Raw genomic sequence first — 21,122 nt, forward strand, 5'->3', positions numbered from 1 at the left:
CTCTCAATCCGCTCCTTCCCTAAAGTCTTCCCCATCTTAGTAAGTGGGAACTTCACCAATCCAGTTGCTGTAGCCAAAACCCTGGGAGTCGTACTTGACTGCTTCCTCATATCCCACATCCAATCTGTTACCACATCCTGTTAGGTCAGCTTTCAAACTGTGTCTGAAATCGGATCACTTCGTACTTCCTCAAATGTTACCACCCTAGTCTCCAGCAGACTTTTCCCAGCACAGCACCAGAAGGAGACTTCAAAGGTGAGTCAGATCATTTCACTCCTGCTCAAAACACTCCAATGGCTTCCCATCTTGCTCAGGAAAAGAAATGGAAACAGCGCTTTTGCCTTGGCTTAGAGAGCACCCCCCAGCTATCTCAGCTCCTACCACTGTCCTCCTTGCATCCCTCCCCCTTCACTGGCTCCCATACCGAGAGGAAAAAACCTCACACATTAATAAAGTTTGTCTATTTAAAAAAAATAAATAACATTTATTGATTCATTTTCTGATTACAAAGTAGCATGTGTGACTTTCCTCCAAAGGCACTTGCCGGTCCTTAGTGCTAGAATGTTCTTTCCTTACATATCTACACGGCTCACTCCTTCAGGTCTGTGCTCAAGTGTCACTTCCTCAGGGAGGCCTTCTCTTTGACCATTCCATCTGAAAAGAGCCCCCTACCTGCCACACTCCACCTGAGCACTCTGCTTTCAGTTCTTCCTCCTTGCATTTTCACCTCCTTTTATCACATTTAATTCCTTGTTGATTGTCTGGCTTCTCCACCAGAATGGAAGCTTCACAAGGATGACTGTCTCTGTTCTGTTCAAGGCCACGCCTCCCAAGTCTGAACAGGGCTTTATGCATTATAGGGGCTCAATAAATTGGAATAAATTTGTCTCATTAGTCACTAAAAAATGAAGAAGTGCACAGCACAATTTGAAGGGACCCATCATCTCATCAGCCAGCCAGCCACCCACAAAATCCACAACCAGATACAATCTTATTTTGCCACCACCTGGGAAAGAACGAAACCTTGGGGGATAAAACTGGTCAGTCTCTGTCTCCAGCCCTTGTTGAAGCCGCGGTCTTCCCTCGGTGGGAAGAGTTAGTAAACAGCAGTCCCTGCCAAGATTCCTCTTCACTGTCTCCTTCATTTCATTTGAGTTAGAAGGGATCTTAGAAACCACCTAATCTAACCTGTCATTTTAAAAGAGAGACAATTTTAGCTAGAGAAGCCCAAGTAAATCCAAGACCAGATAGGTCCTCCAAACCTCATTCAGTGCTCATCTGGGTAGAGAATGAAAACATCAACAGGCAACTGTTACTGATCTCTCATTATGTGCCAAGAACAATTCAACATCCTGTACACGTATTAACCCATTTATTCCTTACTCTAAGAGGTGGGTTCTGTTATCTCCATTTTATTGATGAGGAAATGGAGGAACAGAAAGGTTAAGCGACTTGCTCAAGGCTCCCCAGTAAATGGCAGAGTGGGTACTTGACCCCAGGAGGTCTGGCACCGGTCTTGAAGCTAAAATACAAAATCTGTATTACCATCTAAACAATGAAATAGTGTGTGCCACTGCTAAAGACATCCATTTAAAAATCTTTGACTCCCACTGTATAATTAAGGAAACTAACACCTCAACTTCTACTCTGCGTCTTTGTCCTTGCCCTGAATGTGTCTATCAAACAGGATTTTACTACCTATGATTCCTGCCAAAACTCAGTAAAAAGGCGTTTGTTCTTTTTCGGAGGAACAAAGAAAAGGGTTTTAAGCCAAACTTGGACACAATTTACAGCAGTCTGCCTACAGCAGAGGTTCTCGACCTTGCACCCAGAACCTTGGTTCATTACAGAAAAACTCTCAATAAAGAAGTGGGAAATTCAGATATGGGCAGAAATGTACATAGGGCACTGTCTTCTCTTGGGGATGAAGAGGGAAGAACCAGGGGTGGGATTCACTGTGAAGAGGATGCTCACTGGTGGGAGTTTAAAATCCTTGGAAGGCAACTTGGCAAGAACTATCCAAAACTTGAGAACAGAACCTAATCCCTGAGCTGGCAATTCCACTTAGAAATGCGCTCAAAGGTTCACTTCTGTCCGTACCAAAGCTGTTTATAAAAGGGAAAAACTGGGCTTCCCTGGTGGCGCAGTGGTTGAGAGTCCGCCTGCCGATGCAGGGGACACGGGTTCATGCCCCGGTCTGGGAGGATCCCACATGCCGCAGAGCGGCTGGGCCCGTGAGCCATGGCCACTGAGCCTGCGCGTCTGGAGCCTGTGCTCTGCAATGGGAGAGGCCACAACAGTGAGAGGGGCCCGCGTACCGCAAAAAAGAAAAAAAAAAAGGGAAAAACTGCAAAGATTCTAAACATTCATTACAACGAGATCAACTGAATAAGTTATGAATGAATCAACACAAATATATTTGATGGACTATCACAAGCCACTGAAAATGACATTTGTGTAGCTACTAAAATAGGGTTACCTGAAACAAAACAAAACAAAAATACAAAGAATTCCATGCACCATGTCCCATTAAAAAAAACACTTTTTAACAGGAAAAAAGACTGGCAAAATGTTAGTGGGATTACTGATTTGTTTTTGTGTTTTTACATGTTTTGGGTATATTTGAGAATGACTATATAATACTATAACCAGACTTAAAATTGTGTTTAAAGGGAAAAAATGTAGAACAGAACATTTTTCTGTTAGACACATTCTGCAAATGTTTGGTTCAAATCTTTTTAAGTATATTAAAAACTATAATAAATAAAAACACTTATACTCAGATGAGCTGACACCACCATCAAGACACGAGGGTAGGGCTGAGGTATGTGGCTGGCTTAACTAGGCTTTGTGCAGCCCACAGCCCGAGATCACGAAGGGAACTGTTAAAATGCTAAGTGAAATAAGTCAGACAGAGAAAGATAACTACTGTATGCTATCACTTATATGAGGAATCTAAAAAATACAACAAACTAGTGAATATAACAAAAAAGAGGCAGACTCACAGATATAGGGAACAAACTAGTGGTGGCCAGTGGGGAGCAGAAGGGGTGAGGGACAATACAGGGGTCGGGGATGAAGAGGTACAAACTGTTAGGTATAAAATAAGCTACAAGGATATACTGTACAACAGGGGAATATAGCCAATACTTTTTAATAACTATAAAAGTAGTATAACCTTTAAAAGTTGTGAATCACTCTATTGTACACCTGTAACTTATATAATATTATATATCAATTACACTTTAATAAAAAAAAACCTTGCGATTTGCAAAAACTTATCTTTGCAAATTAAGATTCTGTCAATATTAGACAAACAAGACAAAGCATAACTGAACGTTGAGGCTTATAAAGACTTTGTCACACATTACCCCAATTTCAAATGTCTGTGTTCATCTAAAAAACCTCATTGTCTTCTTAGACTGAATTGAGAGGAGTTAGTTATAAATATGAAAGAGGGTTTATAAATAGGGTGTTTCAACCTTGGCGCTACTGACATTTAGGACCAGATTCTTTTTGGTGTGTTATTCTGCTGTCCTGTGTGCTGTTCACCAGCATTCCTGGCTTCTACCCACTAGATGCCAGTAACACCCCTGCAGCCGTGAGAATCAAAAATGTCTCCAGACTTCGCCAAATGTCCCCTTGCAGGCAAAATTATCCCCAGTTGAGAACCACAGCTTAATACTGATCAAACGCTGCACCGATCGATTTTTATGTTGGGGTTTTACCTAACAATTTAGTTAATGAAAAGAACTTCTTCTGCTTAAACATAAATTGCTTTAAAGGATAAAGGTTTCCACTTTCAGATTCTGGATTCCAACCCTGCTACCCACTAGCTGTTGGCATTTCCTGACCCTTCTGATCAGCCAGCTGCAACCTCATCTGAAAAATAGGAAGAGGAACACATGCGCTGGATTAAATGAGACAACGTATGGAGGACCACGCCTAGGAGATGCTCAAGAAATCAAACCTGCTGTTATTGTCGTGGCTGCTGTGGTTAAGGGGCCGGCAGCCCGCCAGGTCTTACCCGATCTCTGCAGATTCTTTCGGTACCCGCTGAGATTCAGCTGGGTGACAGTCTCTGACACGTGTGCGACAGCCACCTGCACATGCTTTTCAGTGAATTCATAGCACCAGGAGAGGTTCAGTTCATCCAATCTGCACACAAGAGGGGTGATAAGGAAAGCATGAAACCGTTACCCAGAATGAGTTCTCGACGTAGCACCGCCTAAAGCTGCAAACCAAGAATATACAAAGCCGTCGATTCCTTACCATTTTCTGCACAGAACCTCTGCTCCTCTAAGCAGCTACATTCGCTCACCTGAAACTGCTTTCTCCCATCCTGTTCCAGTGTGTTCCAGAAACTTGCCAGGGGATGTGAGCCTAGGGCTTAGTGAATGCTGCCCCCTTCTGGAAGAGGAGGGAAGCGCTCTCCTCTCCTGCTCAAACCTCATTGCAGGACTAGATGGAAAAATTCTAGTCTCTATGCTTTCTTTCTCAATCACCCGGGTTGTTAGCAAACAACTACACAGTATGAACAAGCGCCTGAGATGCTTTAAAAAACTGTTGGATTGTACCGGGGATTCCTAATAAAGACATGCCGACATTACAAAAATCCACTTTACCTTATTGGGCCTCTGCTAACTGAGCAAATGAGGGCTTCAGAGAAAGAGTCCAACCATTAAACTATACATCCCAATCCTGGCACTGCTGAGAACATGTAGGGCTACCATTTTATCTCATTGATAACATTCTTATCCAAAGGCAATCTACTTTCAACAGATCATTAAGTAGAAATAAGTACAATGCTCTTAGCACAGAGACCAAAGGATATTAAAAAGGACACAGACACAGACACACACACAGTACTGGGTATTCTGTGAACCATGTCCCCCCTCATTTATTAATTTCTATAACTCTGTAACCTTATTTATATACTGACATTACTACATAATATAAAAGATGTTTTTAATGGAATCACCCAAATTCATGGTGTATTTTGCAATAACAAATTTAATCCAAACTGTTAAGTTAGGTCTACGGATATTATAGGGAAAAACGCCTGACCGTACAATCAGGTATAAACAGATACCGTTTGTACATATTGTTGATAAACACACTACTACATTTTCTGTATTTTAATAGTCACAGAAAAAAAAGGGATCACTACACAAGTATCCTTTGGAAACTTAATCGATTTGGCTTCTGAGTTTGGATGGAAAGTTTGGAGGGCAAAAGGCATTGCATTATCCAAATCAAGAGCTTGGAGAGTTAGGTATAGCATAAAAATTTTCCTTGATTCTATTCTGATGTGAAAGATAACTGTATATTTGAAACAACAGTTCTATAATCAAAATCTCAAATCTCTCCTACCTGCAACAGCTGCTCAGTAAGGTCTTCAGGGCAGATTCAGAGAATCCAGAACACCCAGAAAGGTTTAATCGCACTAAATTTGTGTTCTGAGCAAGATTACTGGAGAAAGAAGACAAAGTCATAAGAACACCAACAAGACACTCTTACTCAATCAACAAGCATGAGGCCAAGTGAGATAGTTAAGAGCACACAGGCCTCTGAGTCAGAAGTGAGTTTAAATTCACATCTTACTATCTGGATGACACCAAGCAGGACGTTTTGCCTTAGTTTATCATCTGTGAAATGGCAACATCAGTACGTTTTTGGTAGGGTTGTTAAAATTAAATGATATAATGTAATAAAGGCCTTAACAGTGCCTGGCACAGAGAGTAAGTGCACAACAAACACGGATCAATGTACTTAAAAAAAAAAACAACCACCCAGCAATGAAATAAATATTTTTCCATTTCACCCACAATTGGTAAACTTCTACTTATAAAGTCACTAGGTTCTTTCAATCTTGCCCTCTTCTCTACATTCCCAAATGCCTCATGTTAGTGAAATAGTGATTAAGAGTGAGAGTTCTGGAATCATACTATATTGTCAGGTTCAAATCTTGGTTCTGCCACCTATTAACTGTGTGACCTTGGACAAGTTATTCAGCCTCTCTGATCCTCAGTTTCCACATCTGTAAAAAGGGAACAATAAGAACATATTTCATGGGGTTGCTGTGAGGATTAATACCTCTAATTCTAATTCTTTAGAATACCTCTAAAGAATCTAGTATCTGGCACATGGTACGTGCTCAATAAATGATAGCTGCTATTATTATCATTATTCTATTTTTTCCCATCAGGCGTCATCATTTCTTACCTGAATGAATACAACAGTATCTTAACTAATCTAGTTTCTTTTATGTCTGACTGACCCTCTGAGATGCTCAGTGAGTTAATTTTCTAAAATTAAACTTTGACATGTTCCTTCCGTCCTCAGAACCACTCTCCTCTCTTCACCACGCTTCCCTCTTTACAGCGCACAACAGAATCCGGACTTCTTCCAGCGTGGCAGGGGCCCACTCCACTATGAGCTGGTCCCTGACCACCCTCACCTGTCACCTCCCTGAGCCCCATGCTCCAGCAATTCCCGACCACTTCAGAGTTTAGACCCAACCAGACTGCTTCCTTCCCCATACCATGGGAAGAACTCCTACCTACATATTTTCAATACTCAGCTTAACAGTCACTTCCTCTGAGAAGGCTGCCTTCTCGAAATTTAATTAGGTCTCTGTGTGTTGCCACATATTCGCCAACGCACCTAACAAACACACAGCACCGTAATTACCTGTTTCTCCCATGAATGAGGGAGGGACCATGCCTTGATTCATCCCTGTATGTCTAGAACCTAGCACGAGCCCTGGCAATATAGTTAGCATGCAAACGTTGGTTGCCTAGGTGAGTCCTGGAAAGTTTTGCAGAAGCTGGAACACTGCACTGGATATCTTCTGAGTCTATCTGGATATGGACAGGACACCCCAGGTACACTCAGGAAACAAAATTAACAAAACAACTGCCTTTGTGACACACTCCTGGCTGCCACTCACTTGACAATGGGATCCGAAAGCTGTAGGCCTTCTAGGCTGAGATTCTGCAACTTGGAGCAGTGAGACAGAAGGCCGTGGAGGGTAGACGCATCGATCACCGAGTTTGACAGGTCCACGTGCTGTACACGAAAAGGGCTGAACACAGAAGGAATAAAAAGAGGTTCCACAAGGTAGCTCACACCAGCAAATCCAGATCACACCCGACCCCTTTTCCTCCCCACCTGGGCAGTCCATCACAGACAAGACCCTAAATACGCATTTCAAATATTAGCTATAGTTTTGGTCATAAAATAAGTTGCTACTAGCTAATTCCCACCCTCGTTTGTTTTAAAATTCAAGAGCTTTTCGCCAAGTCCAGATGTTGTGCCAATACAGTCCCACGTAGAAAATTAATTAATGGGCACGGTGAGAAGGAGCTGGATGTGGATGACAAAAAGGTTATGCCGGGCTTCCCTGGTGGCGCAGTGGTTGAGAGTCCGCCTGCCGATGCAGGGGACGCGGGTTCGTGCCCCGGTCCGGGAAGATCCCACATGCCGTGGAGCGGCTGGGCCCGTGAGCCATGGCCGCTGAGCCTGCGCGTCCGGTGCCTGTGCTCCACAACGGGAGAGGCCACAACAGTGAGAGGCCCACGTAACGTAAAAAAAAAAAAAAAAAAAAAAAGGCAGTGGGGAAATAGCTAGGCTGCCTTGCATCTGCTGGTGAGGGTTCTGCTTGGCTCCTGCCTCATGGGACTCCGGACACCCATCAGCTGAGGACCCCAAGTGCATCTAAGACCCTGGGAAGAGCCCAAGAGCAACCCTGAGTTAAAATGGGAATGATGTCACTGAAACCTGTGCCACGTTTCAACACAAAGGCTACACGGCAAGATATGCAACTAACTCTCCATTATGCACAGATCACCTGTCATAGGGCATACAGCTGAATACAGGAAAAAAGACATTTTGGTCTGTTTTCCATCCCAAGATTTTCCAGGGATTTTCCTTTCTTACCTGAAACGTTCAACAAACGGTTGGTCCATAAACGATCGTGGGCAGCGGAAGGCAACCACCCCTCGAGACAGCAGCCGACCAACCACATCTGGGTGGAGGTTTCTGCCCGTGAGGTCTAAGGTCTGCCAGAGAGACTCGTCAAACCTGGAAAAGAGGAGGTGCTGTGTTTGGTAAGCCGGGGCACTGGTTACTGGAGGCCCTCGACACCGTTACTAATGTGAGGACACGGCCACTAAATCGCCTTGAAGCAAATTCCGAAGGCATCTTTGTTTTTGACTATACAATTACCTATGATATTTTTAAGGCATTATTGAATAGCTCTTGGTCATATCACGGATAAGCTTTTATTTTCCTCTTTATATGGTTTTTTTCCAATTTAGCTGGTTCAATGCTATCAGGTGCAATGCAATGATCTAGAACCACAGAATACAATTGCAGGATTCAAATCAATTCGATAATTTAAAAAATGATTGTGCAAATCACTCAACTGATTATCGAACGAGTAGATAGGTTCAAAATGGCCCAAATGATCCCACTTGCCATTTTTGTGAAGCATAAACAGGCTATCTCTATTACCCTAACGAACGTGTAAACGTACCTAAAAGAAGGAAAGTTTTTACGACTTTATTATGAGACATAGTTATCAGATATCTATTAGGAAAAAGTCATAGTTCAGCTCTGTTTTACAATATCTTAAAAGCTTAAAAAAAATATATATATATGCACAAAAATATAGGTATATACATATGAACTAATGGGAAGGAAAAAGGTAAAAATATTATTTAGATTTTAGATAGTGTTTCTGAAGCAAAAACGAGGCGCCAAAATGTACGAAACAACACGATAAAGCTTTAATACCCAGAGATTAATTCAATTTAACAAAAAAGAAAACATGAGATCAAGCCCATGAGGAGACATTTTAAATATCTACAAGAATTTTACTTTTTAATACTGCTTGCAGACCACTGGCTAGAGCTTCGAAATAATTCTACACAAATTGTCAACATGTTATTCAACCTCTCTTGTTAAGAAGGCAGGACTGTAGTGCCTGGCATATAACAAGTGCCTAATAAATGTCAGTTATAACTTTTATGGCAGTTGAAATGAAGATTAATAGACTCTGCATGGAGAAGACAGCTGGCATAAAAGAAAATCAAGATGGGGTCACTTGGGCGAGGATAAGTGAAAGTCAACCACCATTTACCTGCTCCAGTATTCCAGGTGTGCAGACCTCTCTGTGGCTATTCTAAGCAGATACAGTCAGCCCTCCCTATTCACGGGTTCCACATTCGCGGATTCAAGCAACCACACATCCCCGGATACAGAGACAGACTGTCCTACGCCATTTTATATAAGGGACCTGAGCATCCGTGGATTTTGGTATCCACAGGAGGTCCTGGAACCAATACCCAGTGGATACCAAGGGACGGCTGTAGCCCACTGCTGTAAATACCTAGAGGGTCTTATTTCCAGCACACCCGTGAATGGAAGGGTAGGGGCTCCTGCTCTCTCACAACGAGAGTCCTAGATGTGTGGAGGGAGAAGAGAGACAGATGGCCTTTAAGCACAAAGCAAAGCATGCACAGAGGTTAATGGGTAGGAGAAAAGGTGAAGATGGAAAGGCAGTCATCTCCCCTCCCCCCCTGCCGCTTCTGGCCCTTTACTGCCGTCCCAGCTCACCAAGACTCCCCCTGCGCAGCTCACCGTCCACGCTTGAAAAGTGCTGCCCCTGAACCAACAAAAACCCCAACAACTGTCGGCTGCCACGCACTGAACTGCCACGCACTGAACGTTTCTACGAGCTGAGCACTGCCCTGGCATCTCTATACCGCATCCTCACAGCGGCGCTGTCCTGAAGGTACCGTCACCCCCATTTAATATATGGCGGGCGGGACTGAAACTCAGAAGTGTCAAGAACCTCGCTCAGGTGCCCCAAAGCCTAAGCGGCAGAGGCTGGCTTCCCACTCAGGTCGAATGCCAGAGCCTCGAGTTCTCTCTCACTGCACTCACGGCCCAGCCCAGCCGGCGGGTGGGCAGCAGCTATGCCTTCGCGCACGCCCATCACTCCCCTCACTCTCGGTACGTTGCCCGATAAACACGGGGCTACACCGAATACAGGGAAAGGAGGTTTTCAGAAATGGGGGAAGTCATTTCCGGTAGCTCCCTCCCTTCACTCTGAAATAAGACACTGATTATTAATAAAAGGGAAAAGATACCTAGTTTGCTTTGTGCTGCTATATTTTTCTTGGTTTTCAGTTTCACCAGGCCCAAATGAATAAATAAATAACCCTTCTTTTCTCCTCCTCCACCTATAGCAGAAGGGGTGAAAAATACTTACGCTAGATGATACCATCTCTTACAAACACTGGAGACTTTCAGAAGTTCAGGGAGGCACAGACAGGAGAAGATTCCTAAGAGCAGCTCGTCTGGAAGGGAGTCCCATGAAACACCTTTGAGGGGAAAAATAGAAAAAAAAAAGTGTCTTCCCATCACCATTCTCTTGCCCTATCAAGTCTACTGAGCCTTTTCATGCACTTAAAGCATATACAACACGTAGCTTAAACAGGGGAATTTAATGCTAAATGAATTCCTCATCCTCACAAATGTTTTTCTGTTCACCCACTGTCTATGTACCCTGAAGTGGGTACCATACTTTCTCAGCAAAGGAGAAAAGAGAATCTCAAGAATACTTTTCATAACATTCTTCTCTTCAGTGCCCACCAGCCAGTCTTAGGCAAGCCCCACACCGCTCAGATCTCAGACAGCAATGTCTAAGACATCACGATGCTTTTGGTTGCTAAGGGACGCCTCACTTCTCTCTGAAGTGGATTCAGTGGTGGGTTTATCAAGTAGTGACCTTATTTAAAAGGCAAACGAACCTTCCTCCCTCTTCTTTCAGGTTTACAGAAAGCACTCAGAAGTCAATTTACCTAAAAGTGCAATATCAAAAGGGTGTTCTCATCTATTAATTCAACAAATATGTACTGAGCACTTAACTCGGACGCCAGGGATTGTTTCAGGTGTTGGGGCGAAAGCAGAAAACAAGACAGACAGAATACTTTTTCATGGAACTTACATTCCGGTGGGAGGAAACGATCATATGATATTAGATGATACTCTAAAAATTGTTCAATATGTTAAAAAGTACATGATATGTTAAAATTGATTAGTGCTGTGCAGAAAACTTACGTGGGGTAAAGGACAGGATGGGGAGTACGGGGGCCAGTGCTCAAAGTCTGAGCACAGCGGCCAGGGAAGACCTTACCGAGCCGGTGATCCCTGAGCAAAGGCTGAACAGAGAGGGGGCCAGCCTTGTGAGTCTCTGGGCTGTGTTCGAGGTGCAGGAACAGCATGTCTGTTTTAAGGAACAGCAAGGAGGCCAGTGTAGAACAGAGTGAGCAAGTTGCGGGAATGATGGAAGAGGTCAGAGGGGTGGGGGGGGCCGGGTCAGGCAGGGTTGGAGGAGCCTCAGCTTTGACTCGGAAGGGGGTTCTGAGCACGGGAATGACAGCGTCTCACGGAGGTTTTAAACGGATCACTCTGGCTGCTGTGCGCAGAATAAACTGGAGGGAGAAAAAGGTGGATTCAGGAAAACCAGTTGTCTTAGCCTTATAAAAGCAAACTCTAAACAGCTATTCAACAAGTATTAAACTCTCACATAGGAATGTACAGAATAACCCACAAGATCGGGTTAACATGACAATGGCCTAGAAGGAAATAAGAATGCACCAAAGAAATACTGAGTGATTTAGATTAGATTTAGAGTGGTGAGATGAGTTCAATAACTTGCCTTCTCAGTCTCTACCTCCAATCCATCTGCTCTACCAATTCTAGCGCTATCCTCTCCTCTCTGTGAGGATTAATTTTAGTATCAACTTGACTGGGTCAGGGGGTGCCCAGATATTTTGGTTAAACACTATTCTGGGCATCTCTGTGAGGATGTTTCAGGATGAGATGAACATTTGATCAATGGACTGAGAGAAGCAGATTGCCTTCCCCAGTTGTGGGCTTGCCTCATCCAATCCAAGGTCAGGTTAGACCAAAAGGCTGATGAACGGAGAACTGTCTCTCTCTCCTGTCTTTGAGCTGGGACCTGGGTCTCCTCCTGCCTTCAGACCTGGATTGAAACTTGTACCATCTGCTCTGCGGGGTCTCAGGTCTTTGGGACTGAAGATCTTGGGACTTTTCAGCTTCCAGGACTACGCAAGCCAATCCCTTATTAATAAATCTCCCTATATCTCCTATTTGTTCAGTGTCACTGGAGAAACCTAACACTCCCACCTCCCCATTTAAAAGGTGTCAGTATTTACTGAACACGGACATTACACCAGGCTCTGTGGAGAACACGATGGAGAGCTGGAGACAGCATGGAGGAGAGTGATAAACATGGCAGTCCGACTCTTTTCTCCTATTCCTGGGCAATCTTTTGAAAACGTCCGTGCCCGTCCCTCAATGAGACCCTTCAAGTGGTGTCCCTTGAATATTCAGTCTAAAGTCTATACTGCTTAGCATGAAATTCAAAGCTTTCTGGCAGTGCCCCACTTATTTTTCTAGGTTCATTATCTAGAAATATGTTCCAGCCATTTGGAGCTACTTGGAATTCTCAGAATGAGTCATTCTTCGTCACATCTCAATGCCTCTGTACATGCTGTGCCCGCCCCCGAATGCTATTAATTTAACATCAAATGGCCATTAATGCCCCAACTCCTATGGACGACCTCCCATGACATCACCAAGAACAGGTGGCTTTTTTAACCACGATTTCATTATTTGCTTACTCACCTGTGTAGGCCCCCACAAGGCCATGAGTTCTTGAGAATGAGAACCTGATTTTTTTTTCTTTTTTTTAAACAGTCTTTGTATTCTAAGGACACAATGTCTGATACATTCATCCATTCATATATTTACTGAACATGTACTATATGCTGGGATCTGTTCTACAGACAAAGATGAACAAGGCATGATCTGCTCAGACTTTCAGAGACACGGATAAATAAACAGGAAATTCCAAGCAAGTATCACCATGGGCTGCAGTGGGGTTCGGGGTGCTGTGCTGTGCTGTGCAGGGTATGGGGTGGAGCAGTAGTCAAGGAAGTAGCCTCTATGGAAAAATGAGGAGGAGAGATGCAGCTGCTCAATGAACCCCTGCCCCTCCCTCTCTAGAGAATAAAATAAAGGACTGACTGAGGCTCTGAAACCTAGGAGCAGACGGAGGAAGGCAGATACATCATCCACGCTGAGCCTGGACCATGTTCTGGGCAGGTAGCTCCAACAAACCTCCATCACTGCCACACAGCTCCTGGTCCAAGGTCAGTGTGGACAGAGCTTCTCCAACAGGGCTCCTGTCCTGCTCCCCAAATTGGAGAAAAGTTTTTCTTCCATTAACTCTTCTGAACTCCCTGACCTCTGCTGCTTCTTGCATACACAGATCAGAGGCTGGCATTTCATTCGGCAAAAAAACTCACACTTAGTCACTTCGAACCTAACGTGTTGAGATTTTTACTACAATCTGCACAGACCATCCTGACACCATGTGCTTGACCCCCGCCACAAGTGTGAGGACTACCGGATTGAGGAAGGAGCACAGCTTCGACTAGAATTCGACTACATTGCTCCAAGACTACGAACCTTAGGCAAGTTACTTAATCCCTCTGGGGCTCGGTTTCTTCATCTGCAGGAATGGGAATCAGAAGGTTTATCTTGCAAAGTTGTTCACTATGAAGATTAAATAACTTATGACAAGAGGTTAAGCAGCGGAGAGTCAGACTTTCTTTCTTGCCTCTATTCCTCTCCTTTCTCCATGAAATCTGTACATTTTCCTCTTGTAACCTTTTCTTTTCAATGCTGCTTGGAATTTTCACCTACGTGAAAACATCCACGGTGGGGGTAGGGTTTGGACAAGGGCTGCCTGGTATGATTTACTGAGACCCCCAAACTGTCCTCTACCCAAGTTTGGGATCCCCAGAAGCAGATCCTGAGGACATGAACTAGTTTCTTTGGGAAGTGACCTCAGAAGTGCTGGAAAGCGTGAAGCGAGGCATGGAAGGGCAGGAAGCCAATCTGGGTACGTGAATAAGCAGATTACCGCTATGGGCCACTGGGCTTCAAATCTGCAGGGCACTCCAGGGAAGCATATGGCACCTGCCCCAGAGTGGTCCCAGCCAAGGGCACAGGTGCTGGGGCATTAATCCACCAACTGCTGTCAGTCATTGGTTGGCGGCTTCTGGGAGAGGGCAGGAATGTTGACTGCCTAGCACCTCTGCCCAGAGAAAGCCCTCAAACACAGTGTCATCTACATGCAAGAGAAAGCCTTCAGCATAAAAGGGAATGGCGGGGGTTTCCCTGGTGGTGCAGTGGTTGACAGTCTGCCTGCCAATGCAGGGGACACGGGTTCGAGCCCTGGTCTGGGAGGATCCCGCATGCCGCGGAGCAACTAGGCCCGTGAGCCACAACTACTGAACCTGCGCGTCTGGAGCCTGTGTTCCGCAACAAGAGAAGCTGCAATAGTGAGAGGCCCGCGCACCGCGATGAAGAGTGGCCCCCACTTGCCACAACTGGAGAAAGCCCTCGCACAGAAACGAAGACCCAACACAGCCATAAATAATAAATAAATATATATATATATATATTAAAAAAAAAAAAAAGGGAATGGTGACCTTCAAGGAGCTATGGATGAGACACCAAATTGTCTACCAAAGATGGTGAGGAAAGGAAATAGGGAAGCTTGTTATGAAGTGTAGGGCAGGAGAAATAAATAAATTAGTGAACTTGATGCTTCCCATTTTATGAGAAAGACATAAGAAATCAAGAACAATTAGAATATGAGATCAGTAATTCAAATGCTAGAAGGAAAATGTGGCAAGCGATGAATGCAGATGTTTTCCAAGGAGAGCAAAGCCAGGCAACGAAGCCACACAAGTAAGCTAAGTCTAGAATTAGGAGGGCTTTGCACTGCAACGTCCCTCTTCACCTGCCCAACTCCTAGCCATCCTTCAGACCTCAGCTTAAGTGTCACTCTCTCAGAGAAGCATTCCCAGGTCACCACCACAGCCGCCATACCCAGATTTGCACATCTATCACCCAGCACAATACCTGACACATAACAGGCATTCACTAAATCATTGCTCAATGCATTATACCTTTGACTCCGCCTTCACGCAAACTGTGAATGTGCTAATTCTGTGCCTGTGTGACTGGTTAACCTTCCTCCGCCGATTAACTGCTACACCTGGTGCCTAGGACAAACCTGGCGATGAACATTAGCAAGTACTCAACTGATATGACACAAAGGAATGACTGACACCCAAGAGAAGAATGCTGGCTTTATTTTATAGACAGGCAAGACTGTCGGCCTCCTAGGACCAGTTTCCTCATTTGTAAAATGACAAGGCTGGCCTAGGGCTCCACTTCAATATACATTCCTGGGTGACTAACTCATGCACGGGTGTGTAAGCACAGTCCCTGCCTGGTGGCCTCCGTGGGAGACAAACAAATAAACAAAAACATAACCTGACATTTAAAACTGCCATTTACTGAGAGCCCTAAAAAGTCTCAGACATTAATGCACACAGATTCTAATGTGTCCGTGTCCTAAGTCGTAGTATCCCGTTTTATAGATGAGGAAACTTGTCTTAGCGGGGTTATTGATTAACCTCACCAAGGTGCTATCAACGATTAGGTCGCAGAGCCAAGAGGCCAACGTGGGTCTCTTCTGTGTGTTTCCAAACCCCACGTCCTGAGGTGCAGGCACGGAGCCACAGAGGAGGATGTCTGAAGGCTGGCCAGGTGGCACGGGGCACAGTACCTGCAAAGGAATGGCACGGCCCTGTAGGTGTTTGGGGGGATGAGGCTAAAGACAGAAACCCGGGGACACAGGTAGTGTCCTCTGTCAGCACATGAGCAGTCTTGGAGGTGGGGGGGAGGGGCTTCACGAGAAGATGTAACTGTGACTAAAGGGACAGGTCACACAACCAGCAAATGGCAGACTGGGAATCCAAACCCAGGTCTGACTCCAAATCCTGCCCTCTTTCTACCCTAGGATTCTCTCTCCTATTCTGAGTACGTAATTTTCTACAAGTTGTTTTAAAAGGTGAGAATTCAATCTGACTTGCTATGGAAAAAGGAATCCATCAGGGCTTGGGAGGGAGGGGAGAGGGGAGAGGGAGCAAGACAAAGATGCCGAGAGCTCTCAGCGGGTCAGCGAGCAGATGGAAGGCGCAACGGCCGGCCGAGAAAATGCACAGCCTCTGCGAGCAGCCAAGCCCCCAGGGCTCCATGGAGCCGATCACAGGACCACACGGTCACTGATTCTAGGGCCCCTGGTAGGGGTGAAGGCCAGGGGGCGGGGCAGGGGGCGTTTCACAGCCTGAAACTGGGTGCTGTTCCAGCAGAAGAGGCAGATTCTGTCTTCATGTAGCTGCCCCAGGGGCTGGTATCCAGGCTTGGGATATGCTTAATCTAATTTTACTTGCCATATTTAATTCTCAAAACATCAACCATCTGTTTCCTGGATTCCTCACTACACTGCTGCCTGGTCTGTCTGCCCAGAGAGGATGAGAAAGTCCAGAGCAGGTCTTTCTTCCACTCACTTCTTCTAAACCCTCTAAGGCTGCACACCAGACCTGCACAGTAAGGAAAAGAATTAACCCCATGGACTCCAGTCTTCAACGACATAGAAGCAGTTCAACATACTTCGGAGCCACGAAAGGTGAAAACTGGCCAGATTCACAAACTTGCTAGTCACCACCCTCAGCCACCAGTATCATCACTTATTCCTCTGGTGTAAAGCCAGCTGTCCACTTCTGTAACCTCATCACCTCCCATGCCTCTTGAAGTCCTCTGGAAACAGTGCTGGTTGAAGAGTTTTCGATGCATTAGGACTTTGCAGTATAGGTAACATCTTACTCGACATGTTTATTTCTTGGAACATCCCCTATACTCAGATGCAAATTCAAACTCCAAAGTCACCTCAGTCTTTGATCCTTAAGGCCACCCGTCTCTTTAAGCACAGATAAACAATTATACGTGACGCAAAAGCAGGTACAGGTATTCACATCTACTGTTTTCCGGGGTTTTTGTTTGTTTGTTTGTTTGTTTTTTAAGGGTGGAGGCTCACCTCATGTTCATGCTTTTGCTAGCTTGTTTTAAGTATTAACAACCCATGCTTCCTTTCTGGGAAACTACAAACAGATTCTGCCATCCGGGATGAGGTTTCCTTCCTCTTCCTATAAATCATTAAGAGAAACACTAGACTATGCTAGCTCTTGGTATTCTGGGTTTTTTATTTTTATTTTTTGGCTGGCTAGACAAAACTGAAAAAAGCAAAACAGGAAAAAACTAAAACAGGGGTCCTCGATGACCCCTCTCAACCCCATATTTCTATGCTCAACCCTGGGATGTGGGAAGAGTAACTAAGAAACCATGGAAATGGGGATTTGGAGGATTAGGCACAGGGTACAAGCTCTAGGAGAGCAGGATCTTTGGTCCGTTAAGTTCACTGCTGTATGCCCAACCTCTAGAATGATGCTCCATCAGCATTTGCTGAATGAATGAAAGGAAGCTAGAGGGCAAAGAAAGGTGCTTGGGAGGGTCCTGTAAAGGCTCTTTCAGAGCTGAGTTTCGGGAGCTGCGGGCTGAGATTCATTGGTGAGTCATGAAATCAATTTATCTGATGAGCATTGCTTTGAAAGAATGGAATGGAAGAGAATAGGAAATATCTTAGTAAGGAGAAATCTAGTTTTGTGAAATTTTGGTTCCAGATACACACCCAGCATTGCAATGTAAAATATATTTCTTATTGGTTATTAAAAAACAAAAAAGAAAGAAAGAAAGGGAGAGAAAGGAGGAACAACGTTTGCCTGGGGATACTGAAAAGCAGATTCCCAGGCTCAAGGCAGGACTTCTGGGATCAGAATCTCTGGAATTTTGCACTTTGAACATGTTCCCTTGGGGATACCAGCAGGCTCTAAACTTTGGAGTCTCCAGTCTGAAAGCCACTGTGGGGCTTGGAATCTGAAGCAGTTTAACAGCCACGGGAGAGCTGATCAACAAATCAGTTCAAGAGCGTTTCCATGGCTGTGCCCTGTTTGGGAGGTCGGGGGTGGGGAGATGGGGGGTGCAGAAGGCAGGGGACCAGGACAGGCATTTAACAACCATGAATAAAATGCAGTTGTTCTCTTTCTGTCCATGACTGACCTCATCACTGGGCCATTTCCTCCTCCCGACTCCTTCTACACTCACCCCAGAGGTCAATCAGACCTGTCCTGGTATGGGTTGGCCACAATGTTTTCGTCCTCCAAACTAAACAGATGAAGAGGATTTAGTCACCAGATGTGAGCCTGGCTTGGGGCCGGCAGAAACGAGAGACTGCCGAGGGAAGAACCAAGAACAACTCACACAGCCCAGGGCCACTGGCATCAGATAGCGAGGGAAAGCAGGTGTGGCCTGTTCCAGCCGAATCCTGCAGCGCTCTTAGCCACCTGTCCCCGACAACTGCAGACAACACTCGCTTGCATGATGATCCAGCACCACTGGAGGCCCAGTGGGAACCCTCTACACCAGCTGTCCCTCCCCCTGCATCCCCAGCTCTGCCCCTCTCCCTCCACACCAATTAACCAATCTCTCCTGTGCGTAATGCCACGCACAGACACAGCATAGAACTGGTTTCCCTCCCTGCCTCTCTCTTAGGTCACAACAAACATAAAACTCACGATTCTTTTTCTCCCACTTCAGATAAATATATATTTTTGAAGTCAATTTTAACAGTCTAGACTCAGTGACTGGACCATTTCCAGATCCTTCTCTCTTTTCTCAGAGCCTCCGCTTTGCTGAGTAGAAGGAGGAAGCGTGTCTACGTCCAGTTGGGATCATCATGGAAGCTTTGGGTCATTCTGGCACAAGGGGCTCCCTCCCTCTGGCCTCCTAGAGCATCTGCTGCCTGAACCACTCAGCAGCTGCTAGTGCATGAGCTGCCATCTTTTGCTGTGAGCTTCTCTTACTATGTATTCTCTTTTCTCCTCAATTTGACTTGCAATTTCCTAGAAGACGGCAGCCATCCCTTGGTCTTCTGTCTTGTTTCCATAATGCCTTGCTTTAAAAATGTCATTTGTATTTCCACCTGTGTGTGTGAATGTGGAAGGACACACAGCAAGCACTCCATGTCAGAAGCTATCAGCACTGGACAAAGTCATCAAAAGCTGCTCATCTTAGCAGGAAGTGTCTTTCACCACATTTGGTTAGTCAAGCACCAAATTGCTCCTGCTGCATTCCAGACACTAAAAATAGCAGTGACATTCAATTTTGAAGCAAAAAGATCTACGTGAACAGGGTCAGGCGAACAGCACTTAAGGACGAAAGACAAGTGAAGTAGCCTCTCAACTGGGTGTCATTTTGTCCACCAAATTAACTGGATTTACTTGTTGAGTGTTATGTGCAGGCAGCATGCTAAGGGCTTTATGTATACTCTTTCATTTCATCTTCACAGTAACCCATGAAGCGGGTATTACTATTCCATTTCACAATGAGAGCTCAAACAACTTCCCAAGCTCGGTAAACAGCACAGTTGGGATTCGAAGCCAGATGTGCCTGACTTCACCACGATCCTTCACTGCCTTTCTAATTAATCCAACACCAAATATAGATCCTCATAACTTGAAGGTTCTCTTTCCCTAAAGAAAAGGTCAAAAGCCAAAAAAACAGATTTTTTTTTTTTTTTTTTTTTTTTGCGGTACGCGGGCCTCTCACTGTTGTGGCCTCTCCCGTTGTGGAGCACAGGCTCCGGATGCGCAGGCTCAGCGGCCATGGCTCACAGGCCCGGCCGCTCCGCGGCATGTGGGATCTTCCCGGACCGGGGCATGAACCCGTGTCCCCTGCATCGTTAGGCGGACTCTCAACCACCGTGCCACCAGGGAAGCCCAGATTTTTTGTTTTTAAAGCAAGCGAGCAACCAACCAACCCATCAACCGTCCTCAAAGAAAGCCAGATGGGGGAATTCAGGAATATACTTATTTACCTTGGCTCTGCAAGACTTCATCTTTATTTCTTGACCCTGTCTTTTCTTCTCCATCATGACCCACCCAATGTCAGTTTGGACTATGATCACCTCTTCTACAGACAATTTCAAAGTCTCTTAAGTCTGTCCACTCTAATGTCAGGATCTATCCAGAACCTGACCGCTGCTTATACTACTCCCACACCTCTCGACAAGTCTCTAAGCTTTTACCCTCAACTCCCCAAAGTTTAGTCTCAACACATCAATGTGTCCTTTTAAAAGGTCACATCACAACTCTGCTCAATAGCACCTCTAGCCCATCTCCCACTACTCTCCCCTTTGCTCATCCACTCTGGGAATATGGCTTCCTTATTGTTCCTTGAACAAACGTAACATTCCTCTGCCCCAGGGTCTTTGCACTAGCTGCTCCCTCTGCTTGGGGCTCTCTTCTCCAAGATACTTGCATGGCACATTCCTTCATCTCCTTTAAGCCTTTGTTTAAAGTTCACTGTCCAAGCGAGGCTTTCCCTTAATATCCTGCAAACCAGCTTCCCACCCCAGGACCTCCAATCCCTCTTGGCTTGTTCTATTTTTGTTTTTAGCCATAGCACTTATTCTCATATACTACACACCAGATTTATGTTTACTTCATCCTCTCTCTAGAACAGAAGCTCCATGAGGGTAGAAATGCTTTGTGTTGCTCACTGCTGTATCCCCAGCACCTAGAACAATGCCTAGCACACAGAATGTGCTCAGCAAATATTTGCTGAATTAATGTTTTACATGGCTTGCCAACAAGAAAAACTGATAACCCCGGGTCAATGCACTATGTTTACCCTATGGCTTTGAGTATTCCCGGGGCTCTGATCCACTCTGGGAGGCATTTATTCACCTGCTTGAGAAGCCTGGGAACTGGGAGCTATTAAGAGCAGAATGATGGGGTGAGTTCTACATTTTAATCAGTTCACTCTAGCTCTGGGGGATGGATCTGGGGAGGATAAGGCTGGAATTATGAGTCCATTCCAGTAATCAGGCAAGAGATGATGACAGCCTGAGAAATATTTAGGAGACAAGAGGGAAAGATTCAATGATTGGTTGGATGTTGGGGGATGGTGGGAATCTGACTAACCTTCAGGTTTTGGGGTTGGGGAACTGAACAGATAACATGGTTAGTAATGAAGACAGAGCATCC

The 21,122-nt window shown here is 45.1% G+C and overlaps 1 protein-coding gene across 2 annotated transcripts in view; it reads right to left on the reverse strand.

Moving 5' to 3' along the window:
- Positions 1-21,122, reverse strand: part of SKP2 (S-phase kinase associated protein 2) — a 32,763-nt gene that overhangs the window by 10,172 nt on the left and 1,469 nt on the right. Inside the window, exons 3-7 of one of the 2 annotated variants that reach the window (XM_082620680.1) lie at positions 10,280-10,391; positions 7,942-8,085; positions 6,953-7,087; positions 5,374-5,472; positions 4,028-4,158 (exon numbers count right to left, since the gene is read on the reverse strand). In XM_082620680.1, the coding sequence (XP_082476806.1) occupies positions 4,028-4,158; positions 5,374-5,472; positions 6,953-7,087; positions 7,942-8,085; positions 10,280-10,391 (621 nt within the window). The remainder of the gene's footprint in view (positions 1-4,027; positions 4,159-5,373; positions 5,473-6,952; positions 7,088-7,941; positions 8,086-10,279; positions 10,392-21,122) is intronic. The other variant, XM_082620681.1, reaches the window with a different exon arrangement.

This window comes from Mesoplodon mirus, assembly GCF_964341445.2.
Source record: "Mesoplodon mirus genome assembly, chromosome: 5".
Classification (NCBI taxonomy): Eukaryota; Metazoa; Chordata; class Mammalia; order Artiodactyla; family Ziphiidae; genus Mesoplodon; species Mesoplodon mirus.